The sequence below is a fragment of the Heterodontus francisci genome, chromosome 1, assembly GCF_036365525.1.
Source record: "Heterodontus francisci isolate sHetFra1 chromosome 1, sHetFra1.hap1, whole genome shotgun sequence".
In the NCBI taxonomy this organism is placed as follows: Eukaryota; Metazoa; Chordata; class Chondrichthyes; order Heterodontiformes; family Heterodontidae; genus Heterodontus; species Heterodontus francisci.
Genome location: NC_090371.1, coordinates 179,967,864 through 179,995,242, shown reverse-complemented (window position 1 = coordinate 179,995,242; position 27,379 = coordinate 179,967,864). Strand labels below are relative to the sequence as shown.

Sequence of the window (27,379 nt, the reverse complement as noted above, 5' to 3'; positions counted from 1 at the left end):
CCAAAGTTCGCACCTCCGATAATGTAGCACTCCCGCAGTACCAGAGTGCCAGCCAAGATTATGTAGGCAAGTGTGGCAGCCAATTACACACAGCAAACCCCATAAACAGCAAATGAGATGAATAACCAGTTAACCTGATTTTGGTTGAGAGATGAATACTGCTAGAGCACCAGGAGAGGTCACTGCTGTTCTTGAATAGTGTTATGGATTTTTAAAAATATCTATCTGACTGATGCTGTTAGGTCACAAGGTCATAAGGTCATAAAAACTAGAAGTAGGCAATTCAGCCCCTCGAGCCTGCTCCGCCATTCAATACGATTATGGCTGATTTCATCTTGGCCTCATCTCCACTTTCCTGTCCGTTCTCCATAACCCTTCAACCCTTTACTAATGAAAAATCTGTCTATATCCTCAAATTTACTCACTGTCCCGGCATCCACTGCACCCTGGGGTAGTGAATGCCACAGACTCACGATCCTTTGAGAGAAGTAATTTCTCCTCATCTCTGTTTCAAATCTGCTACCTTTTATCCTAATGCTATGACCTGTCGTTCTAGATTGCCCCACAAGAGGAAACATCCTCTCTACATCTACTTAACTAGTTAACTTACCATCTGAAGGATAGCACCTCTGACAATTTGGCACTCCCTCTGTACTACACTGAAGTGTCAGCCTAGATTAGGTGCTCTCTAAAGTGGAGCACATATCTGCAAACTTACTGCCACTTTCAGTCACTTCTTGTTTCCTGTGCTTTTTGCTTTAGCAGAACTGGTTAGGGACAGTCTAGAAACAGAATCTTTGTATAGCACTTCCTGTGAAGGAATATCATGGATTTCTGCTTCAGTGATAGCATGAATTGCTTGACTGAATCAGACATGATGAAACAGCTGTTCTTTTTATGATAGTTGCTCCAAGTATTTGAGAGACAGATTATGCTGCAGCTTTTGATGCCTGTTTGTAGAACCATGGTGAATGTAAATAATTCAATTGTCTGCAGAGCATGATAAAAATGTAGTTGCTCCGTACTTGTAAAACAAATTGCACAGAAGTTGTTTCAGAGGTTACATGGTGACAAGCCATATGATGGGCTTTACATCGATGAATGTGCTGACTTAATAAATAAGCAACAAAGTTGTACGTGAGTTTTGCCCAAGTCATAAATTATACTTGACCCTTTCTTATGGTGCATTGTTTAAACCAAACTTAAGGAAATGAAGTTATAAAAAATGATTAAAATCACACACAAATGTAAATTTCCAAGCAAATAATATTGAAGTATTAATTGTGTACTGATTCTTTTTCATTGTGCATTTGTGAAAAAATTTCCACAGAATAGTATTATATCATGTGTGATGTAAGACTGACCAACCCATCCCCAGTTTCTCCCACAAAGGTATTGGCCCATGCAGAGACATGGTTCATTGGGCACCAGTGATCCCCTGGTACTCATCAAAATGACCATTCTTCAAATGTAAACCTATATAGTGAAGGGTAAATGTCACTTATGGGCACAGAATAGCAGAGCAAAAAACAGTTCTCACCTCAAGCTCAGCAGGGCACAAAATGATTCTCACCTCAAGCTCAGTGGTCACTAACTATGGCCAGGAGTTGAAAAGTGAATGGATTTATTCCCCCCCCTAATCTGGATGCACTGAGGCCCATTATAACCCCCTGTTGCCACCATGATTAAAATCAAATAGCTCAGCACAAAATAACGTTTGACCCTAGGATCTTTTGGTCTGTGTGGCTTAGTATCACAATGAGTTGAATATTTAACAACTGAATATTCAGGGAACCAGAAAGGAGACCATGTTGATAACCATGATTATGGCAACAATGCAGGACAAAGTTAACATGATACCAATGAAGTGTAGAAATGCTGCGGATTGGTGAACACTCGATACATAGCTTTTCAGTGCAAATAATGTCGATTAAAAAGGCATTTTTACAGATGTTTGGGGTATATTTTCTGCAGTTTACTTCCTTTAGTAACACAGTTAAGGGTAAATTTTCACTTTTAATACTGCTTGTACAGAGCTTCATGTGCCTACAGTATATATCGATGATTGGTATTCATCACTTTTAAGATGAAAGTTTATCACTATAAGTGAGTATAAAATGGTATTCCATGCTCTAAATCTAAGTATCCTTGTTCTTAAAAAGCAAACTTAGGAAAATAGACCATTATGTTCATTCAACCGAATAGTCATAGCTCTTAATACTTCCTCAGAGAACAGACTTTATTGTTTTGATCTTCACATTTAGTAAACTACCATCTGGAACATCAGTGTGGTCAAAGGGTGGATTGGTTTTCACCCTGTTTAACAGCCATTCATAATTTATTGGAGTTCTTTGAAGAAGTAACATGTGCTGTGGATGAAGGTGGATGTATTGTAATTAGACTTCCAGAAGGCATTTGATAAGCTGCCACATCAAAGGTTATTGTGGAAAAATAAAACTCATGGTGTAAGGGGTAACAGATTGGCATGGATAGAAGATAGCTAACAGGAAACAGGCATAAGTGGGTCATTTTCTGGTTGGCAGGATGTAATGAGTGGTGTGCTGCAGGGATCAGTGCTGGAGAACTTTTTACAATTTATATAAATGACTGATGAAGGGACTAATGGTATGGTTGCTAAATTTGCTGCTGACACAAAGATAGGTAGGAAAGTAGGTGGTGAAGAGGACATAAGGAGGCTACAAAGAGATATAGATAGATTAAGTGAATGGGCAAAGATCTGGCAAATGGAGTATAATGTGGGAAAATGTAAAATTGTCCATTTTGGCAGGAAGCATATTATCTAAATGGTGAGAGAGTGCAGAGCTCTGAGATGCAGAGGGATCTGGGGTCCTAGTGCATGAATCACATAAGGTTAGAATGCAGGTACAGCAAGTAATTAGGTAAGCTAATAGAATATTATCATTAATTGCAAGGAGAATTGAATACAGAAATAGGGAGGTTATGCTTCAGTTATACAGGGCATTGGTGAGACCACATCTGGAGTACTATATACAGTATTGGTCTCCTTAATTAAGGAAGGATGTAAATGCGTTGGAGGCAGTTCAGAGAAGGTTTACTAGACGAATACCTGGAATGGGCGAGTTGTCTTATGAGGAAAGGTTGTACAGGCTAAGCTTGTATCTGCTGGAGTTTCGAAGAGTCAGAGGCGACTTGATTGAAATATATAAGATCCTGAGGGGTCTTGACAGGGTGGACGTGGAAAGGATGTTTCCTCTTGTGGGAGAATCTAGAACTAGGTGTTACTATTTAAAAAAAAGGGGTCGCCCATTTTAGACAGAGATGAGAAATTTTTTCTCACAGAGGGTCGTGAGTCTTTGGAACTCTCTTCCTCAAAAGGCGGTGGAAGCAGAGCCTTTGAATATTTTTAAGGCAGAGATAGATAGATTCTTGAAAAGCAAGGGGGTGAAAGGTTAGCAGAGATAGGCGGGAATGTGGAGTAATCAGTTTTGCCATGAATTATTGAATGGCGGAGCAGGCTCGAGGGGTTGAGTGGCCTACTCCTCCTAATTCGTATGTTCGTAATACCAGTTAGCGGGGGTGTCCCTCTGCACCCCTTCTCCTATCAACAAGCAATTTTGTGGGCGACACTGTGAATTCCACTCAACATGCCATCAATCGGCGCAACCAGACCTACACCAGCTGATGTAGGTCCTATACTGACTTTACTAAAGCCGAAAAAAAATTTGCTGGCAAAAGCAATTAATCCCAGCGGGAATTCTTCCAGATACTGCTCACTATTTACACTGCCACAGTGAAACTGAAAGATCTGTTGAGATGCAATCCTGGCAGTTACACCGGGACCACATCTGGGATGCCCTTCCTCTCAAAATTGGGCACCTCCTTTGTGTGTGGCTGGTAGGCATCTGTACTATTACATGCCTGCCTGATCCAAGCTACTAGAAACGCTTGTCATCAGCCAGTTGTCAGGGGGAAGACCCTTTGCATTGCCCCCTTCAAGCCAGTTATTAAGGGAGAAAATACTGCTACATTTGTAAAAAAATTGTTACCTTATTTGGGTGTCCAGGCTGCTTACCTCCTCTGATCCTACTCTACCCCCTTCCCGTCTGGGTGGGGCTTCCTTCTGAAGACAAGCACACCTCATTTCACTGGTATACTGTTGCTGTGTAATGTACAGTCAGCATATGCCTTTTGAGGCAGTGAAAGGCCTCCGATTAAAATTTCCAAAAGCCCCAGAGTGAGTAATGATGTTTGACTGAATGTAAAAAGTTGTAAGGTAAATTGGAGAGGGACATGGTTCAAGACTTTTGTTTTTATATTTAGTCATAGGTCTGACAATCACATTTAAATGTTTTTTTTCAGCTTGCCACGAATCCTGCTTGATATGTCGTGGTCCTTCAGAGACTGATTGTGTTAACTGTAGGGATCTATCACTTCTGCTCAAAGACGGTGCTTGTGTTGCCAACTGTGGACCTGGATATTTCATAAAGGACGGGAATTGCCATGGTAAGCCTATATCTTTTAAAGACCTGGTGTAATCCTTTTGTTTTTGCCGGTAAAATTCTCTTGAGTTTGAAAGTATTAGTTGGCAGTTAATCATAATTTTGTTTGTATACTCTATTGTATACATATTAGAAGTCATTTACTACTCATGCTTTTGAATCCATTGTATTGTAGATATTTGTCGAGTAGCAGTGCGGTAAAGTAAATAAAGTGGTGGTTATCATCTCCTGGAGCGGTACTTTTTCTGGGTGCCTTGTTTAATCATGGTGGTGCTGGTTGCCATTGTTTTCTGGCTGTGAGCAATCTGAGCACTTAGCTGTCTGTGCAGGCTAGCAATCCATTTCTGTGTGTGGATCATTCCCAGACCCTGGGGAATGGCCATCATCCAGAATGAAAGTCATGATGGTAGCTTTCAAACAATTGCATGTGTGCTTGTCTTTTGCTTCTGCAGAAAGAGGCAGATTCCACACCAACACCAAACAGATCTGTTGCAAATAGTTATACAGTTCTGTAATGCAAACTTGACATTTCATAATACGAGAGGAGGCCATTTAGCCCACCAGACTTGTATCTGCATGCTGAGAAGCTGTATGCCCTTTCCACTTTTCCTTTTTATTCTTTTCTTTTTTCAAATATTTATCCTCTTCCCTTTTAAAAGTTATTAGGTGGATTTTCCTAACGCTTGTGTCTGAGGAATACCTCAGTGGCCAGAACTAGACATGGTACATGAGGTGTGTTCTGACCAAATTTGATGTTGACTTCCTCTGATTTATATTCTGTTTTGGGTATGCTGTTCAGCATTCAATTAGCTTTATTGATTACTGCTCTGTGTTGGTTGGACATGTTGAACATGGAGTCTACTAAGACTTCTAAGTCTCTTTCATCGTCATCCTGAGTTATTTCAGTACCACTCATGAAATAATGGGTATTGCCCATTTTACTTTCTGATGTGCAGTATTTTATACTTATCCTGCCTGTGGTTGTATCATGAGATGTCCTCCCTTTCTTACCTATAAAGGCAAGCTTCTTTTTTTTAATGCTGGAGGGCCTCCTATTGGTGCTTCAAGAACTCTTCCACAGTTCTTAACAGGATGGTGAGCCTACCCTCTGTCCACTAATTGGCCAATTCGGGGAAAATCACTGCTGGGTAACTGTTTCCCACACAGTGCAGGCTTCTGAGCCCCATTTGGCCCTGTCGTCGAAGTCCCAAAGCCTGTGAGAAAAATCCTGCCCCACATCTCTGTAATGGCTATGAGAATAACTATTTCAGGATACTTAACTTTGAGAAGAGATAGGCAGAATGGAAAGGGAGGAGGGGTAACCCTGATAATAAAGGATAGGAGAAAGTAGAGAGAAAGACTCTTAGCTGAGAAAATGAAGAAGTAGAATCAGTTTGGGTGGAGCTAAGAAACAGTAAGAGGCAGAAAACATTGGTGGGAGGTTTTTATAGGCCCTCACTAACAGAAATTGTAGTGTAGGGCAGAGTATAAATTAGAAAATTAGAGGCACATGTAATAAGGGTAATATGGGGGACATCAATCTTCATATAGACAGGGCAAACCAAATTTGCTGTAATAGTGTGGAGGACAAGTTCATGGAATGCATTCAAGATAGTTTTCTAGATCAGTATGTCGAGGAACAAACAAGGGAACAAGCTATTTTGGATCTAGTATTGTGCAATGAGAAAGGGTTAATTAATCGGCTCAAAATGCTGGAAATGCTCAACAAATTGGGCAGAATCTGTGGAGAGAGAAACAAAGTTAATGGGGGGGAATTTTATGCTGGTGGCAGGGGTCTCGATGTAGCAGGAAACGGTCGCCGAGATCCCCACGTCACCTCTTGTACAGAAGGCCCGCCGAATTTATTGCCAATCATGTACTTAGCTGGACAGCAGTGGGCCTTCCGTAGGATTTTGGACCCCTGTTGCCGGAAGTCCTGGCCTTGTAGAGCTGTTGGCCAATCACCGTGGAGACAGTGGCTGCTGCTGTAGCTGCAGTGACCAGACACGAGGAGCAGCTCTAGAACCAGGCTTATGGTAGGTCAGGGTGGGAGGGGTCTTGTGCAGTGGGGGTCGTAGGGGAGGGGAGAGTCTTCCTGACCCGGACGAAATTTTGGCAGAGGTGGGGTCTCCCCTGCCACCATCCCACTCGATTTTACTCTCTCCCCACCTCCAACCCCGCTGTGGGAGAGAGCATAAAATTCCCCCCAATGTTTCAGGTTGATGACATTTCATCATGAGTGTCCATAATAAGAGAGAATTTTATATTCAGTTGGAAGTGATTTAGTTAAGTCTGAAACTACAATCTTAAATCTCAATAAATCTAACTGTGTAGATATGAGGGGTGCATTGGCTAATGTTGATTGAGAAACTACATTAAAAGATATGATAATAGACAAGCAATTGCTAGCATTTAAAAAATTAATACATAATTGGCAACAAATATACATTCGTTTAAGGTACAAAAATCCCACAGAAAAAGTGTTCCAACTGTGGCTAACAAGAGAATAATGTTACCAAAAAGACTAGTAAGCCTGAGATTTGGGAGAATTTAATAATTCATCAAACTATACCAAGAAATTGATAAGGAAAGGGAAACGTGAATATGAGAATAGACTTAGCAAGAGACATAAAAACAGATTGTAAAGTTTCTACAGGTATATAAATAGGAAGAGATTAGTGAAAGTAAACATGGGCCAGACAGAGACAGGTGAAATTATAATGGGGAATAATGGAGAGACTAAACAAATATTTAGTATCTGTTTTTATGGTCGAAGACACAAAAAACATTCTGGAAATAATGGAGAACCTGGGTCTAGTGAGAATAAGGAACTTAAAGACCTAAGTATAAGTAAAGAAATAGTACTGGAGAAATTAATGGAACTAAGTGGCGACAAATCCCCTGGACCTGACGACCTGCAACCTAGGGTTTTAAAAGATGTAGCCATAAAGATAGTGTATGCATTGATTTTGATCTTTCAGAATTCCTTAGATGCTAGAAGAGTTCCCAAGGATTGGAAGGTAGCAAGCATAACCCCGTTATTTAAGAAAGGAGGAAGTGGGTTGTGGTAAATAGTTGTCTTTCAGACTGCAGTGCTAGGACCACTGCTTTTTTTTGCTGTATATAAATGACTTGGATCTTGGAATAGGAGTAGAATCTCAAAATTTGCCAATTATACCAAACATGGAGGAGTGGCAAACAGTGAGGATGACATGAACTGCCTGCAGCAGGACATAGATAGGCTAGCAGATTAGGTAGACAAGTGGCAGATATAATTTAATGCGGGCAAGTGTGAGGTGATTCATTTGGCAGAAGGGTTAGGGAGAGGCAATATAGACTTAATGGCGCAGTTCTAAAGAATGTACAGGAACAGAAGGACCTGGGGGTGCATGTGCATTGATCTTTAAAGCTGGCAGGACATATTAAGAGAGTGGTAGTAAAGCATATGGCATCTTGGGCTTCATAAATAGAGGCATTGAGTACAAAAGCAGGGAAGTTATGCTGAACCTTTATAAAGCTCTGGTTAGGCTCCAAGTAGAGTATTGCATTCAGTTATGGTTACCACACTTTAGGAAGGATGTGAGGGTCCTTGAGAGGGTGCAGAGGAGATTTACCAGAATGGTTACAGGGATGGGGGATTTTTGTTACAAGGTGAGGTTGGAAAAGCTGGGCTTGTTCTCCCTGCAGCAAAGGAGATCGAGGGGAGATTTGATAGAGGTGTACAAGATTATGACAGGCTTAAATAATTTATATTATATTTTATATTTAGAGTTACAGCACTGAAACAGGCCCTTCAGCCCACCGAGTCTGTGCCGACCATCAACCACCCATTTATACTAATCCTACACTAATCCCATATTCCTACCACATCCCCCTACCTATACTAGGGGCAATTTATAATGGCCAATTTACCTATCAACCTGCAAGTCTTTGGCTGTGGGAGGAAACCGAAGCACCCGGCAAAAACCCACGCGGTTCACAGGGAGAACTTGCAAACTCCGCACAAGCAGTACCCAGAATTGAATCCGGGTCGCTGGAGCTGTGAGGCTGCAGTGCTAACCACTGCGCCACTGTGCTGTCCATAAGTTAGAAGTTGTTATGGAATTTCTATTTTATTGTGTTAAAACTTGGGAATCTATATTTTTAAAAACAAAAAAAGGATTTCATGGGCATTGAAACATCTGGAGATAGCTGAACTTTATGGATGCTTTTTAAAAAAAGTCAACAAGCGGCTTCTGGTTTTGACCATTAAACAAATACTGGAAACCAGCTGATTTCAAATAAACCACAGGGGGTTTGACTTAAGAGTTATGCTTTGTTGTGACAAAAGAGAATTTATGATTAGCATGAGACTTGCCTGGAAAAAAAATTGTTTCATTTTGAACTGTTAAAAGATGTTGGTTTTTGGACTAAAAGCAGGCAGTTGGAATCTGCGCATGGACCTGCCAGGAGATCAGAGGAAAAACCAGATAACTATTACCTCTCTTTAAAGAACCCCAGCTCTTGAAAAGCAAAAGCTTGTATGAAGTTGTACTGTTGTTTCCTGTATTTTTGGGAGACATCCTGAAAGCTTGCAGAAACCTTGCATCTTTAAAAAGGACTGAAAATTCTGTTGCTGCACACCTGCTGTAACACCTATGTGAAGCCTTCTGCAGTTGAATTCCTTTGAACACCTTCCCAAAACAACTGTTCATCAATCTCGCCTGGAAGGATTCCTAGTGGCCGCCAACTATTTGACTTTGAGATACCTCGCCAAACCAAAGGGCTTCCTTCCAAATCCTTGCAGAATTAGTTTTTTTTTTCCATTCTTTTTATTTCTTTGTAACAGATGTAAATAAAAATCCTTTTTTTTCCCAGTTAACTGGTTTTTGGATGTATTTGCATGTGCATGAGGGCTAGGATATAAAAGTACGGGGCTTCAATATTTACTTGATTATAGGTTAAGACCTGGTTTTATAATAAACGGATAATTTTGTTGTTTATTAAAGAAACCTGGTTGGTGTGCTTTATTCTGGGGACGAATAGAGTATCTAATTGGCTGTTTCGTAAGTGGGAAAATTTATTGATGTACTGTGACTTGTAGAGAAGTAGGACTGAATTAACAGTTCACTCTTCCCGCCTCGGTCGTAACAACGTGGAGAAACTGTTCCCATTAACTGCTGGTACATGGACTAGGGGACACCGATTGAAGGTTTTGGGCAAGAGATGCAGGGAGAATGTGAGGAAGAGCTTTTTTTACACAGCGAGCAGTAATGACTTGGAACTTGCCACCCACGAGGGTGGTGGAAAAGGAGGCAATCAATGATTTCAAAAGGAAATTGAATGGGCACTTGAAGGAAATAAACTTGCAGGGCTACGGAGATTGAGCAGGGGAGTGGGATTGACTGGATTGCTCTGTGAAGAGCCAGCATGGACTCGATGGGCCAAATGGCCGCCTCCTATGGTGTAAAATGACTCTATGAGAGAAAACGGGGAACTATAGGCCAGTTAGCCTAACATCAGTCATAGGCAAATGCTAGAACCTATTATTAGGGATGTGGTAACAGGACACTTAGAAAATCATAATATGCTTAAGCAAAGTCAACATGAATTTATGAAAGGAAAGTTATGTTTGATAAATCTGTTGGAGTTTTTTGAGAATGTGGCTACGAGGTTGGATAAGGGGGAACCAGCAGATGATAGTGTCTTTGGATTTTCAGAAAGCATTCGATAAGGTGCCACACAAGTGGTTATTACACAAAATTAGGATGTATGAGATTCAGGCTAATATATTAGCATGGATTGAGGATTGGTTAATGGACAGAAAGCAGAGAGTAGGAATAAACAGGACATTTTTAGGTTGGCAGGCTGTAACTAGTGGTGTACCACAAGGATCAGTACTTGGGCCTCAGCTATTTGCAATCTAGATTAATAACTTAGGTGAGGGAATTGAGTGTAACGTTTGGTGATGATACAACATGAGGTTGGAAAGTAAGTGGTGAGGAGGATGCAAAGAGTTTGCAGAGGGATAAAGACAGGGTGGATGAGGGGGCAAGAACATGGCAGATGTAATACAAAGTGGCAAAGTGTGAAGTTATCCAATTTGGTAGGAAAAATAAAAAAAGCAGAATATTTTTTGAATGGTGAGCGTAGGAAATGTTTGCATTCAGAGGGACCTGGGTGTCCTTGTGCATGAATCACAGAAAGTTAACATGTAGGTACAGCAAACAATTGGGAAGGCAAATGGTATGTTAGCTTTTGTTACAAAAGGATTGGAGTACAAGAGTAAAGAAGTCTTACTACAGTTATACAGGGCATTGATGAGGCCACACTGAGAGTACTCTGTGCAGTTTTGGTCTCCTTACCTAAGAAAGGGCATACTTGCCCTGGAGGTAGTGCAATGAAGATTGACTAGACTGGTTCCTGGGATGAGGGGGCTTTTCTACCAGGATAGATTGAGTAGACTTGCCCTTTATTCCCTGGAGTTCAGAAGACTGAAAGATGATCTAATTGAAACATATAAAATTGATAAGAGGCTTTACAAAGTAGATGCTGAGAAAATGTTTTTTCTGGCTGGTGAATCTAGAACACATTTTGGAATAAGGGGTCTGCCATTTAGAACTGAGATGAGAAATTTCTTCACTCAAAGGGTTGTGAATCTTTGGAATTCTCCACTCCAGAGAGCGGTGGATGTTCAGTTGTTGAGTACATTCAAGACAAAGGTTGATAGATTCTTGGGTGCTAAGGGAGTTAAGGGATATGGGGATAGTGCACAAAGGTGGAGTTGAGGTAGAAGATTAGCCATGATTTTGTTGAATTACGGGGTACTCTTGAAGGGCCAAATGGCTTACACCAGCTCCTATTTCTTATGTTCCTGAATTAGTCACATGCATCTTTTTAAATACCAGTGATTCTTAAACTTTTTTGTTTGCAGAATCCCTTTTCAAAAGGATTAGTAGTCATGGAGCCCCCATCTAAATTATAATACCTATAATACTCATAATGTGAAAGTGCTGCATGTAAAATGTGTTTTAATCATGCGTTTAAGACAACAGGTATTTACTTACAGATGTAGTGATCTTTGTGCTGCTCTCAGCACTCCTCCATGCTTGCTCCCCTCCTGGCTGAGACAGCCATGCACTTCTGGCTTGCACTAAACTTGCCTCCAGTTGCTCACCCCCGAGGCCAGCCCTGCACTTCCACACTATTTTGCAGACCCTTGGAAAGTCTCTACAGGACTTCAAGGATCAGTGGACCCCAGTTTGAGAACCACTGCCTTATGTTACCCAGGATCTTCCAACCTTTCATGGGTGGTGAATCTCACAGGTTTTACCTGTTGTTCATACAAAACTAGATTTCTCTTAAAATAAAAAAAACTCTAATAACTGGGTGGTTTATTTCCTCAAATATAATTTTAAGCCTAGTGCACTTGAAGGCTGAATTCCTGCTGAAGTTAAACTCACACTCATCTGGCCCTTCACACACGAGTGATCTCTTGCTGCTGAAGCAATGTTTTATTTTAGAAACTGTTCATGTATGCTGAATTTTCAGAACATCTAAGAACTTTGCATCATAAAAAGTAGTTTTGCAAAATGGGAACTATCCTAAGATCTTACTGAAGTACCTATAAATATAGGAATTGCTTGAGGCACTGGAAACATACATTAACTTAAGCCTATTAACTACATACATGAATGGTTCAGTTAATTGGCTTGTGCCATTTTACGTAGAGAATAGTTTAATCTGTTTGATTTTGCTTGATTTCTCATTTTTCCTTATTGTGCAGCATGTGACTCATCATGTCAGACTTGTTACCATGACAACCCAAAATGTCTGACCTGTCCTGAAGGAAGGGTTATACACAGTGGAAAGTGTGCCTCACATTGCCCTGTGGGCAATTACAGAGATGTAGCCAACAGATGTGCAGGTAAGAACTAACACTTGACTTATGAGTGATAGGGTCCACATTTCAACAAGAAAATATATAAATCATTTGAGATATTTGTACAGTTCTCATGAATACCCTGCAAGAGCAGCTTAGCATACTGCTAGATTGAGACCATTTATATTTATCTTTCTTGCAGCATAATTATAGGATTCGATATACTTTGTAGTGCCACAGCAGAATATAGTGCAGAAAAGCATTTGATGTCACTGTTCAATTGAGCATTGGAAAAAGTTCAAAGGAGAAGCATTTACTGTCCACTAGCTTTCTTAACATCTGCTGCATGTTGATAGATGATAATTCCCCCTGTAACCTTGATATGGTATAATCAGAATTAATTGGGCTGGTGAATGGTTTCCTCTAATATTGGAGAAGTATGTATAGAAGTGTGAGAGACAAAGTACAGGAGTTGTTCTTGTATAATGTAATCTACTATTTCAAGCGTGGGAGGCTGTCTTCAGTTGGAAATCATAATTCTGTCCTTTTAGGTATAGATGTTTCCTTTTCCCCTTGCTTGGTCTCCAATGCAGTGCACATCATCCCTGTCTGACAAGTGACAAGCCAGCTGCTAGCAATCCTCTACCAATAAAGCTCTCTTAACTGGCTACTAGTCAACTATTTGAATGGGAAAGACAAGGAAAACTTTCCTGTAAGCAGGGGGTGGCCTCTACTTGGTATCTCTGCACAGTGGTACAACTAAGATGAAAGTCCGCTTCGTGAAAAATGAGGCGATAACTTAATAGTCACATTCTTCGAAATTGCACATTTTAAATACCTATGATTTTGCTAACAGTTCTTTAATTATGGAGAAATATGACACATTCTAGTTCATTAAAAAGATTAATTCTTCCCCTAGCGTGCGTTATTACAGATGCAAGGGGCAGGATTTTCCCTGCAGATTTCAGGAATCTGCCAACAGGCTCAAATGGGGGTCAGGGGCCTGCACTGTGCAGGAAACAGTCACTCATCTGTGATTTTCCCCAAATTGGCCAGTTAATGATCAGAGAGCAGGCTCATCATCCAATTAAGGACTCTCGAAGCTGGAGGGCCAACAGGAGACTCTCTATCTTGGAAGCAGCAGCAGGATGACTTTCCAGGTAGGTGAGATGGAGGGAGTCCCAAAATGGAGGCCTGTGCTCTCCAACTTTTTAAAGTTTAAAATAAAAAATGACCTCAGCAGAGGGGGAAGGAGCCCCTCCACGGGGTGGTCTGTAGCTGGGGCCAGGCAGACAGAGAGGCTTTCCTGGAGTGCTGGCCCCCTCTCTGCTGCTGGGTGGTCACCTCTAGGCAGGCAACTGCACTGTTCGGTTACCTCTGGGGGCCTGGAGGCTGAATGGAAAATTCCAGTCAACCTCCAACAATAGGCCTTAGTAGGCCATTAACTATCTGAATTCGCTACCCGCTGCTTGTGGGCAGATAATCCTACCTTCCCCCCCCCCCCAATCCCCCCTCAGGGAAGATAGCCTGGTGGTGGGATGGAGCCAGTAAACTGGCATGCTGTCTGGTAGTGCAAAATTCCACACCCGCACGCCTTCCTGTCCACCCCCATCTGGGCCTAAAAATTCAGGCCATGGTCACACTTTGCCATTCACTATTATAGTGCATTATTTGCCTGGTGCACTATGCCACCTCGAAACCACATATAAGAATTGAAATGACTTACAGTTGAACTTAATTTTATGTGTAACTTCATTTATACATGTTGCATTAGCTAAATACTTCAAATTAATTGAAATCATTGACTCAGATTGCGAGTCTGATCACCTGTTTTGATTCCCTCACCTGGTGTTTCTGCCCAATTACACTGATTTCCTCTGTGCAGTTTGCCTGATATCGCGTAACTGGCACAAAAGATCACAGAGTTTTAAGTACAAATTGTGTTCAGCGCAACCTGAGTTTCCATGATCTTTTGCGCTAGTTTAAAAAACATTGGCTAGAAGCAGGCCCCGCCCAATAAGCTGTGAATGCCAATGTCCCCTCCAGATTTTTCTCATTGTGCATGGCCTATTCATTTGAATGTGTGGTTACTTTAAATTTTCTTGCACAGCCGTGCACACGCTGTATCTTAAAAGGGACAACTTGTGGGTGGCCTGCGCCATACCTTCCTGGTAGTTGTGTGGCTGTGTGCACGCACAGTTTACAGGGAGCTTTGGTCCATGCCCCAAGGGCAAATGAATCACCATTGGGAGTTTATGCCAACTGCGCTCATTTGCAGGGCTTCAAGGAAGCTCCAAAAAATAACCTGGATCATCTGGGCACAAGGACCCTCATAGGTACTTTTTGAAAAGTTTTGAATGAAACTTTTCTTTCAATTTACCAAGGAACTGACTACTGTACCCCAATCTAACTACAAAATAGTTTTGCATATTTTTTTATATCGTTTTCAGTAATTACCACTGTGACATAAAATGCTTTTTTTTAAAAAAACTGACTTTTAGCTGTTTTAATCAATCTTTACCAAGTTACCACTATTCAATATATCAGGGAATAGTTTATAAAGCAAAGTTTTTCTTTTAAATATGATTATGTTTCAAAGTGCTGTGCAGTTGCATTGGTTCAGGGCAAATTTTGTGTTCAACGCTACACAAATAAGTTTGAGCGGAAAGCAGGGCATGGAGGTAGGGGAAGAACACTTTTCAAAAAGGCACAATTTTGGAAGAAATTTGCATCTGAATTGCTATTTGCGCCTGAAGCAGTAACTCTATCCCTCTATCTTTAAAGATTCAGGGCTCAAAATTTGCTTCCTCTTGTTTTTAGATATGGGAGTTGTGATTTGTGACCAATTGAGAGAGGGAGCACACAAACTTCATGCTGCCTTCTCATTTGCCTGATTGTAACGTCAGCCAAACACGACCTGTGCTGGTGGCTGGCTGAACACTCAACAGGGGGGCTAGCAGCTTATGTGGTTAACATGTGTTCCAGCTAGCGAATAGCACTTAAAGGCAGCCTGCCCCTCTTACAGAGGAGCTGCACTCAGAAGGAAGCTACTGCTGACGACCAGTACTGCAACTGGCTGCAAGTAGAATCTAAACAAATGGAGTACCAGGGAAGAGGAGACGCTCCGAGGTGCCGGGATGCTGCTCTGGAAGCTGTAATGATGGCGGTTGACAGGAGGAGAGAGGCCATGTTTCCGAGGGGAGCCAGGAGGCCCTCAAGGAAAACTCTCCAAAGGGAATGAGAGCAGGTGGCAAGGGAGGTCAACTACCTGAGTCTGGACCTGAGGACATGGCAGCAATGCCACAAGAAGTTCAGTAACCTCCCACGTGTGATCAAAATCAGTGAATGCATCTTCAGAGGACATTACCCACCATACCAGCAACCTCTCAGGCTTCTCAATGCACTGCACCTCATCACTCATCCATCAACAGTCCCTAGCAGTCCCTAGGACTCAGGCCGAACATTCAGATGCTCCACTTTACTCTTGCACAACTTCCAACGATGCCAGCCTCACACCCACCTCTCGCAGCCTCCACATTCCTCCAGCTATTTGGCAATGGAAGGCATATCACCCACCATTCTTCCCTATCTGTGCACAACCTTGTCCTGCATGAAATGCAAAGCAGAAGCATCGGGAGCCAGGCACGCCGACATCTCCTGACCCCTGTGGAAGAGATGGTGCTCCGCAAAATGGGGCTGTCAGCGACAGAACCCATTGCATTCAGCATCACCGAGAACATTCAGGATGACAGCCTTATGTCCCTTCTCAACTCCCACCTCACCCTCACGCTGCTATCTGGCATGAATTGCAAGCTGCGGATATTGTGACCATAGGCCTTTAGCTTTCTACCTCACTCCAACCCTCCCCTTCTGATTTTCTGCTTATAGGCACCCAAGAATTTCTGCCTGCCCTGACACAGCAGCCCAGCAGGAAGAGTGAGAATAGCACCACACCACTGATGAAGAGGCACGATTGCTTGATCTGACACTCGCAGCCACCAGCTCATTGCGCAAACTTTAGAGGCTAGTTTGTAATTAGGATCCGCATGTGGTGGGTCACTGGGCATGAATGGACTTCAGCCAGGCCAGGGGAAAAGGATAGCTTGTGTGTGTGTGTTTACAGAGGACGAGGTTGCACACAAGTTCTGCTATAAGGGACTGAGGTGAGGACTTCAATGGGACAGCTTACAGGAGAACATTGATGAGGATGCACACCAAGATGTGTGATGCATTGGCTGACCTGTCAGATATTCACCAGTACCTAGCTGGGAACATGGAGGGGTCTGGCTCCAACATGGTGCAGGGCTTGGAGGCCATCCTTTACAGCATGGAAGTGGTGGCCAACTCGATGACAGCACTTGCGGACCTAACCACGATGCAGCATCTGGTAGCCGCTGTCTCAGCATTCATTGCAGCATAGGCGGAGTGCTGCAGTGGAAACGGAGTTTATGAGATCTACACCTGCTGCCATGCAGCCTCAGTCTCCTGTCACCATGGCTGCGGATTTCAATGCTCAAAGGGGCACGCAGGCTCTCGCTGCAGTCCAGTAATCTGTCCTGCAACAGATTACGAGGATTGGTGAAGTGTCAACCTGTGGGAGTGGGTCTCGTGGGGCATTAACCTGCTGCTTTCTCTCAGGATGACAGCATTGGTGCTCTCATCATTGCAACTCCACCAGTGCACTTGGTGCTGCCTCTCAGCCAGCCAGCTCCAACTGTTGCCACCCATTCCAATGTGTTGCAACCCGAAGCTGTGCGCCATAAACCCAGAGGTACTTGAGGGCATCCTGTATGGTCATCTGCAGTTTCAGCCAGTGAATGTCAGCAGTCTGTATCAGCCATGTTGCACCCACTGGGGTGGCACTGTGTAGGTGCTCTAAGCTGGGCAAAGGAACCCGCAAGATAGACATCGACGGAATGAACAAGGATGAATAGTTCATTTTTGTTTGTGGAATTGGATAAAGATATTATGGAAATGTTTTTGTTGGTAGCTTTTACTGCAGGATCATGGCCAAAAGAATGCTGTGCTGTGGCATCCCAGATGGATGGAAAGGTGGAATATTGGAGCCATGGTGGTGAAGGGATAATCTCCTAATGGAAGCAGAGTCTGAGTAGGCACTCTGTTCCTCTTCTTCCTCCTTCACCTCCTCCTCCTGTTCGTCCTCTGTAGGTTTCCTCTGTGTGCTTGGTGGCAATGGCTGCACCCTCATGATAGCGATGCTGTGGAGGACAAAGCAAATCACCACAAACTTTAATACTTCCTCTGCAGAGTAGGGTAGGACACCTCCTGAGTGTTCGAGGCAGTGGAACCGTTGCTTAAGCATGCTGCTGGTCGGTCCACAATGTTTCTGGTGGCAGCATTGCACTTGTTATACACGTGTTGTACTTGTGTAGTGGGTTGGTGTGGGGGTGGGATGGGGATCATCAGCCATGTGTAGAGGGGGTATCACTTGTCTCCGAGCAGCTCACCCTCTGGTTCTTCCTGGTGGCCTGAACACGGCGGAAATGACTGACTGCCTCAAGATGAAGGCATTGGGGGCCCGCAATGCCACATGTGTGCAATCGATGGCTCCCTGCACCATTGTGAATCCTGCTATCCCGGCAAAGCCACGTACCCTCTCATCCTGCTTCTATCTGGTTAGAGAGAAAAAGATGAAACAGCCTCTCTTCATGACAGGGCCTCTGTCACCTCTCGAATGCAGCAATGGACAGCGTACTGGGAGATGTTTGTGATGTCGCCTGCTTCCGCCTGGAGCAAACCTGAGGAGTAGAAATTAAGGGCCATAGTTATTTTGATAGCCACTGGCAGCATCATCCTCATCCTGCTCTGTGGCTGCAGGTCTTGTTGATGGAGTTGGCACAGTTTAATGACAAGCTCCTTGTTTGAATCTGAGGCACCTCAGGCATTGCTCCTGCTTGAGATGGAGGTAGGACAAGTACTCTCTGAACACCCGTGGTGGGTAGAGCCTTCTCTGGAGAGCCCACCTCCTCCTCCTCCCTCTTTGTAGAGATTCTTCTATTTGCAATTTCTGCTCCATTTGTCTACCATGTTGCAGACCTTGAGGCACTGCAACTTCAGCCCCTATACCTCTTGCAGAATTGGTATGTACAGGTGACTAAATCATCTTCCCTCCTTGTATGGATGCACCAGCTCACCACAACACCTTTAAAAGTAATCTACAGTTCTTCCACAAACTTTGCTGCAACAGAAGTAAGTCAAAAGCACCCACGTTGGATTACTGGCCCTTTAAATAGTGCTAGTGGGGGTCCCTCGTGCATCTGAACATCTGAGTTCTGAAGAAGGGTCACTGACCCGAAACGTTAACTCTGCTTCTCTTTCCACAGATGCTGCCAGACCTGCTGAGTGACTCCAGCATTTCTTGTTTTTGTTTCTGAACACTTGTTCTGCTGTGAGTGATTAGCACAGATGTTCACTGGACCTGCACAGTCCAAGTTTCAAAAATGTGCATCAAATATCTGATGACTACTGACATTTCCGGCACATGCATGGTACACCCACACTAGTGCCCTTCCCAATGTGGGGTGCCATGCAGCCAGAAGTGGCTGGAAACATGGCGCACTCCCATTTTCTGACTTCAGGGCTTCCAAGTTCAAATTCGTGGCCTCATTTACTTTCAACTTCATTCTGACATTGCTATATTTGCAGCATGGGTGAGCAGCCCCTGAAGATTTAACCTGATCTAGACTGTCTTCAGAATCTGTTCATTTTTTTTTTATTCGTTCATGGGATGTGGGCGTCGCTGGCTAGGCCATCTGATGTTTTACAAAAAAAATCTTAAAGCAAGTTTTTTTTTGGAAAATAAAAGCAAAATACTGCAGGGGCTGGAAATCTGAAATAAAAACAAAGTGCTGGAAATACTCAGCAGGCCAGGAGAAGCAGAGTTAATGTTTCAGGTCTGTGACCTTTCATAGGAACAGTTCTGATGAAAGGTCACAGATCTGAAATGATAACTCTGCTTCTCTCTGCACAGATTCTGCCTGACCTGCTGAGTATTTCCAGTACTTACTGGTTTTTTTTTTTGGAAAACATTGAGTTAAGAGCTGGTTTAACTGAAACTGTGAGCTTAAAATACATGAAATAATATTAACTATCCACTAATGAGACATAACATAAGAAATAGGGGCAGGAGTAGACCATATAGCCCTTCGAGCCTGCTCTGATATTCAAAACAATGATAGCTGATCTTCTACCTCAACTCCACTTTCCCATCTTCTCCCCATATGTCTTGGCAGGAGGCGGTGGACCCACCCACCGGCTGGAAAGTTGGGGCGAGCCCACCTCCACCAGCCTGGGAAGCTACGATGAAATTTTGCATGGTTCAGGCAATTAGTTGCCTGAATTTATGGCTTCTGCCCCCATGAGGCAGTATGCCCCACCTCCAAGAGCTACTGGCCGGTTGATCAGTTAAGTGGGGCGGGCTCGCTAGGGCAAGTCAGGCAGACCTCAGCGAGCGGGGGGTGGGGGGTGGTGGTTGTTGGACAGGGTGGCAATCGGGAGGCCAGTGGGGGGTGGCCATTTCTGCTGGAGGGGGGTGGGCCCTCCATGGGGCACAAGGTGCATGAGCAGTGAGGGACCCATCCACCCCCCCCCACCCCCCGAGTCTGCAGTCAGACCGCCAGGATATACCAAGTGGCCTTGCCACAAGGCATTGGCTCCTCCCATCACTGGTAAAGTACCAGCGGCAATGGGAAGAGGCCCTTAACTGGCTATTAATTATCGATTTAAGGGCCTCAATTGGTCAAAGGGTAGGCTGCCCAACTCCTACCCCGCTGCTGGTAAAATACTCACGGAGGTGGGTAGGCAATTGACAGGGCACCCTGCCCACCCCCATCCCCTCCCCCCCCCACTGCCATCCCACCTGATTTTCACGACCCCCTCTCCCCCACCACCACCACCACTCCGTTTCCGGAAAGTGGGGTTGTGTGGGCAGTGTGGTGTTGTAAAATTCCAGCCATTGATTCAGAGATGTAAAGTTATTTTCCCATGAATATTATATAAAAGCAATGGACTCCCATCAATTAATATCATGCTGATTAATGCCTTTAAAAGGAGTCAGTTAACTATCTGGTTAAGAACAGTACTGAGAGTTCTTGGGTTAAATATGAACAAACTGGTATTCTGTGGGACACTATAGTTTTATGGAAATGCCATCTGCGGAGTGCAACTGGTAAAATGTAATAAAGTGTTACCCTCTTCCCCCCCCCCGCCCCGAGAAAGACTCCATGACAAAAATGACAATGTGTACCGTCCCTTAGAGGAGATATTCCGTCAGGTTAGCTCTGCCAATATAAAGGGCACCACCTGGACAATCTTTGTTTGGATATGTCCCTCACTGGCTGTTGAATGAAGAGGTACATCTGAATCGGCATCTTTCCCATTCCTGGGCACTGAGCTCAGTACTAGGTTCAAAAACTCAGTACCAGAGCTTCATTTGGCAATTTTCTAGCAAAGACTTCAATAAAAGGTAGCATTTGGACCATGTTCTCACATGTTGCCTCCTGGAATGGTAGAACTTAGGAGTTTAATCAGTCAGCCACAAGACGACAACAACAACAACTTGCTTTTACAAAGCGTCTTTAATGTAGTTAAAAAATCCTAAGGAGCTACACAGGAGCATTAACAAACAAAATCTGGTACTGAGCCACATAAGATATTAGAGCAGATGAGGAAATAGGTTTAAGGAGCATCTTGAAGGAGCAATGAGAAGTGGAGAGGTTTAAGGAAGGATTCCAGAGCTTAGGGCCTTGGATCAGGGATGCTCAAGAGGCCAAAATTGGAGGGGTTTTTTGCATGGAGGAGATTATAGAGATAGGAAGGGGTGAGCAAAGCCATGGAGGGATTTGAAAACAAGGATGAGAATTTTAAAATTGAGGTGCTGTTTAACCTGGAGCCAATGTAGGTCAGCAAGCACAGTTGTGATGGGTGAATGGGACTTGCTGTGAGCTAGGCCATGGACAGCAGAGGTTTGGATAATGTTAAGTTTATGAAGGGTGGAACATGGGAGACCGGCTAGGAGTGCCTTGGAATAGCGACGTCTAGAGGTAGCAAAGGCATGGATGTGGGTTTCAGCAGCACTTGAGCTGAGGTCAGAGTGGAGTCGGGCAATGTTACAGAGTTGGAAATAGGTGGTCTTACTGATGTGTAGATATGTGGTCAGAAGCTCATCTCGGAGTCAGATATGACAGCAGTGTTGCGAACATTCTGGTTCAGCTTCAGACAGTTGCCAGGAAGAGGGGGTGGAGTCATTGACTAGGGAACAGCATTGGTGAATTTGTAGGTGCAATATTTATGTTGGTGCAATGTATGTACTGTATCTTATGATGACTAAAAATACTGGACATAATCTTACAGGTAAGTAGCACTAAAGGGAACTATAGTCATGTCATAGATTACCTTTAGAAATTCAGGTATTTTCAATTATAATTTTTCAGATATTCATCTGTCTCTGTGGAGCCTTGCATATTAATCCCATTTTATACTATTATAATGTTTGTTATTTTGTTCAGCAAAAAATGAAGCAGACGTCAAGGCAGATCCTCCTTAACCACATCCAGTGTATAACACTCATGTCAATGGATTACTGGAATGGGGTACAGTCACATAGTGGTTATGTTCCTAGACTAGTTATCCAGTGGTCTAGACTAATGATCTGGAGGCATGTGTTCTGAATCCCGTCATGGCAGCTGGGGAATTGAAATTCAGTTAATTAGTAAATCTGGAATAAAAAGCTGGTATCAATAATGGTAGCCATGAAACTATAGGATTTTTATAAAAACCCATCTGATTCACTAATGTTATTTAGGGAAGGAAATCTGCTTACCTGGTCTATTCTGTATGTGACTCCGGAGACACAGCAATGTAATTGACTATCAACTGCCCTCTGAAATGGCCTAGCGAACCACTTGGTTGTATAGGGATGGGGAATAAATGCTGGCCTTGCCAGTGACATACACATCCTGTGAATAATAAAAAACAAAACAAGCATAGCTTTTTTTTTCCACTGGCTATGTGTTAGAAAATGTACACCAAAGGCTTCAAATTAAAAGCTAGCACTTGGCCAGTGTTCATACATGCTGAACTGTGGAGTGGTAGGACTTGGGCCTTGATACTTCTGATAGAAAATTCCCAGTGTTAGCTGTACAAGGGTAAAGTTACTGAACCCATTCTCTCAACAGGGAGATGCGCTCAAAGAAAGCAAAGTTCTGAAGCTCTTTGCCATAGTATTGTAATCCTCTCTCCGAACTGTGTATCCTTGGATCGTGGAAAGCCGCATTGAACATGGTAAATTTATTCTACAAGGAGAGCTGCCAAAAAGAATGAGGTAGATCCACCACAGTAAGGAAGAAAGTTGGTCAGTGAGTTATCCTTGACCATTTGTAGGCATCCTGAAATATCATAGGTTGGCACTGATAGAGAGCGGAACCAAATTTCCAGCCTCTGCGTAGTTCAGAGGAGAAAACAAAAGATGGGAAAAATAAACATTAAGAGAAAAGTAAGTAAAAATGAAGTTAAAAATAAAAGTCATGATCTTGTATCTTTTGCTAATGGTTTATAAATTCATCATGTGAGATAATTCCACTCATTTTGGTATCCCACATGATACTTATTACTGAGGGAGTGCTGCACTGGATGAAATGTTAAATCAAGATCCTGTCTACCTGCTCATGTGAACTCATAAAATCCCATTGGTCTACTTGGGGAAGAGCAAGGACGTTCTCCTGAGGTCCAAACCAACATTTATCCTTTAACCAACACCACCAAAAACCAGATTAATTGGTCATTCCCAATTTTAAATGCAGGGTTGTTAATGCAGATTTAAAAAGTAGGAGATATAGCACTTAAAGTTTGCAAGGGAATATTTTAGAGAACATAATTTATATTTTTAATGTTTTGTTAAAATCAAAAAGTTTTTGAAAAGGTTCTTTTCATCTGAATTATAACATAGGAAAATTTGTACTTTATTTCATTGCCATTGTGGCCAGTACAGAAATGGTTAGGTTTCTATTTCTGCCTGTATCCTGTAAACTCTGCTGCCCATATCCTAAATTGCACCAAGTTCTGTTCATCCATCACCCCTGTATTTGCTGATCAATATTAGCTCCTGGCCCAGCATTGCCTCTTTTAAAATTTGTTACTTGCCCTCGCCCTCTCTTATCTCTGTAACCTCCTCCAGCCCTCCCACCCTCTGAGATCTTTGTGCTTCTCCAGTTCTAATCTCTTGTGCATCACTCCACCATTGATCCTGAATACCCTCCCAAAACCTCTCTGCCTCTGTACATCTTTCTTCTCCTTTAAGACACTTCTTAAAAGTTACCTCTTTGACCAAGCTTTTGGTCATCTGTCCTAATATCTCTGTTACTCTGTGTCACTCCTGTGAAGTGCCTTGGGACATTTTTACCAAGTTAAAGGTGCTATAGAAATGCAATTGTTAAAAAAAGTAGAATATATTTTTGGGATGCTTTGCAACACCATGTGGCAAACAAAAAGGACTGTCTAAGGAAAATTCTGATTTGATATAAGATTGCAGAGCACTGTGAGGCTTAGGGGAAGGCCACTTGTATGATTTTCATTAATTTTCTAAAGAGGTAAGATATTTAACCTCATGTTGCTCGTCCAGGGAGTTGGTTTGGACATGGCAGGCTGAATGGCCTCCTTCTGTGCTGTAACCATTCTATGATTCTATGAAGAGAATGGACACTATGGGAGTATATTGTCACATCTTGGATTCGACCCAGGATATGTACTTCAGCTGCATTATATGCGTATATGAAAGACTTATTGAATCTTTCTCTCTTGAAAGAAGAGGAAGGCATTATTAGGCACTATCACCATCCTGTTCTATATCTATCACCAGCATGTCAAGTTACATTGTAAGGGATTACCTGTTTGGGTATTTCTGAAAGTATTGCAGCACTTTTTAGTAAATAATGTTACGATAAGGTGAGGAGGGGTCACAAAGCTCCCCTCTTACCCTTCCGCTTGTTTGGCCGCAACAGGTTTTATTCCTTTTTTAAACCGTGGTTGTGCTTGCTACTTCATTGAGTGTTCTCCCTTTTACCTTTGTTGTGATCGTAAAGAACCAATCAGCCAGGTTTTCTTGAGTTTAAAGAAGAAAGAGGTGAGTTTATTATACTTTTAAAAAAAAGAAGCTAAACCTGATCTAGATAAAATAATAAAATTACACTACACTTTCACTCACACATGCACACGAGAATCATCCACACAAATAGAGTACAGAGTGATAAGAAATAGTTTGGTTTAGATTAGAGTCCAGAACAAGTAAAAATTAATACACAGTCTCTGGGGTTGGGTGATTCTGTTGTCTTCTGGCTGAAGTTGTGATCCTAAAGTTCTGGGTTGATAGTTGTTCTTCGAGACAGTTGAGCAATGGGTGTCCTTCCAGGGGTCTTTATCTTGGATCTAGCAGCTGGCAGCTAGGCTTCGCACACCCCACACGAGTTCTTCTGGAGAGAGACAGAGAGAGAGAGACACCCCTTCTGGCTTCTGCACAGATTGAGTCTCTGGCTTGTCTCTTGTGTGTAACAAAACTCTCAGTCCCCCACCAGGCTGTGTAAAACAATCACATGATTCTCTTAATCCCCTTTGATTTTAATGAGGTTCAAAGTCTAAAACCTAAAACCTCTCTTGGGGTATTGTCATTGTTTACCTCCTGGAGAGACATCTCCACTCATGAATGCCTCGAGATGGCTTTGAATGTATTGCTAATGAAAGCAGTCTCAGGTAGTTCAATCAATAGGACAAGCCATTGTGTTGGGTAAAGACTAATCAGACATGCGCCTCCATTTGATGCCTTGGAATGTGAAAGATGTTCAAATGTAAATGGTGGTGGCCATTTTTAGCTGTGGCAAAGTCTTTGTAAAAGTTGAATGTAATATTCCAGCTTTCTTTTTTTAAGTTTAATGTAGGTTTCCAATCGATGAATTAAAAAATCCTCCTTTGGCATAGCAGGTTTTCTTGACAATAATATGTTGTCAGATCCCACCTGGATATCTGTTCACTTTGATGGGAAGAATAGAAAAGCAGAATATTATTCAAATGGAGAGAGACAGCAGAATGCTGCAGTACAGGGGATTTGGGTGCCTTCATACATGAAGGACAAAAAGTTAGCATACAGGTACAGCAAGTAATTAGGAAGGTAAATGGAATGGTGCAAGGGAGATGGAGTATTCAGGTAGGGAAGTCTTGCTACAACTATACAAAGTGTTGGTGAGACCACACCTACAGTACTACATACAGTTTTGGTCTCCTTACTTAAGGAGGGATATCCTTGCATTGGAAGCAGATAATAAAAGGTTGACTAGTCTGATTCCTGGGATGAGGGGGCTGCCTTCTGAGGAAAGGTTGAGCAGGTTGGGCCTATACTCATTGGAGTTTAGAAGAATGAGAAGTGATCTTATTGAAACATATAAGATTCTGAGGGGAGTTGACAGGATAGATGCAGAGAGGATGTTTCCCCTTGTGGGGGAATCTAGAACTAGGGGGCACAGCTTCAAAATAAGGGGTGTCTCATTTAAGACAGCGATGAGGAAGAATTTCTTCTTTCAGAGGGTCGTTAATCTTTGGAATTCTCTTCCCCAGAGAGCAGTGGAGGCTGAGTCATTGAATATATTCAAAGCTGAGCTAGACAAATTTTTGATCTACAAGTGAGTCAAGAGTTATGGGGGGATGGCAGAAAAATGAAGTTAAAGCAGCTATCAAATTAGCCATGATATTACTGAATGGCAGAGCAGGCTCAAGAGGCCAAGTAGCCTACTCCTACTTCTTATGTTCTGTTTAGTTTAGTTTAGAGATACAGCACTGAAACAGGCCCTTCGGCCCACCGAGTCTGTGCCGACCATCAACCACCCATTTATACTAATCCTACACTAATTCCATATTCCTACTACATCCCCACCTGTCCCTATATTTCCCTACCACCTACCAATACTAGGGGCAATTTATAATGGCCAATTAACCTATCAAGCTGCAAGTCATTTGGCTTGTGGGAGGAAACCAGAGCGCCCGGAGGAAACCAGAGCACCCGGAGGAAACCCACGCAGACACAGGGAGAACTTGCAAACTCCACACAGGCAGTACCCAGAATTGAACCCGGGTCGCTGGAGCTGTGAGGCTGCGGTGCTAACCACTGCGCCACTGTGCCGCCCATGTTGTAAGGACAAATTTTCTGATTTTGCACACCTGACACACAGTTTCACCAATCCAGGCCACTGTTAGTGATTCATTAGCATACCTACCTCAGTAATGGTTACAGTAGTGTAGTGGTTATCTTACTGGATGAGTTCAAATTCCAACATGGCAGCTTAAGAATTTGAATTTGGTTTCAAAGATCTGGAAATACAAAGTTGGTATTAAAAAATTGACCATGAAGCTATTGGATTGTGGTTAGCACCGCAGCCTCACAGCTCCAGCGACCCGGGTTCAATTCTGGGTACTGCCTGTGTGGAGTTTGCAAGTTCTCCCTGTGTCTGCATGGGTTTCCTCCAGGTGTTCCGGTTTCCTCCCACATGCCAAAGACTTGCTGGTTGATAGGTTAATTGGCCATTATAAATTGCCCCTAGTATAGGTAGGTGGTAGGGAAATATAGGGACAGGTGGGGATGTGGTAGGAATATGGGATTAGTGTAGGATTAGTATAAATGGGTGGTTGATGGTCGGCACAGACTCGGTGGGCCGAAGGGCCTGTTTCAGTGCTGTATCTCTAAACTAAACTAAACAAATATTTAACCTATATGTAACTCCAGTCTTACACCAATATGATTGACTCTGAACTGTCCTCTGACGTTGACTGGAAAGATCACTCCACTGCATCAAATCACTACTGAGCATGCCACACGGACTGCAGTGGTTCAGGTAGGTCGCCCACCACCATCTTGTTAGGGCAATTAAAGATGGCCAGTAAATTCTGGCTATGCCTGCAAACCCCACATCATGCGACAGAGAAAGAAAAATGGAACCTAAAGGAATAGACCTTTCACAGGGAGGGGGCTTGGATTCTT

The 27,379-nt window shown here is 42.9% G+C and overlaps 1 protein-coding gene across 3 annotated transcripts in view; it reads left to right on the top strand.

Annotated features, from left to right (window-relative positions):
- fras1 (Fraser extracellular matrix complex subunit 1) overlaps positions 1-27,379 on the top strand; it is a 617,312-nt gene that overhangs the window by 312,943 nt on the left and 276,990 nt on the right. For all 3 annotated transcript variants that reach the window (XM_068039139.1, XM_068039130.1, XM_068039149.1), the window contains exons 15-16: positions 4,342-4,485; positions 12,247-12,387. In XM_068039139.1, the coding sequence (XP_067895240.1) occupies positions 4,342-4,485; positions 12,247-12,387 (285 nt within the window). The remainder of the gene's footprint in view (positions 1-4,341; positions 4,486-12,246; positions 12,388-27,379) is intronic.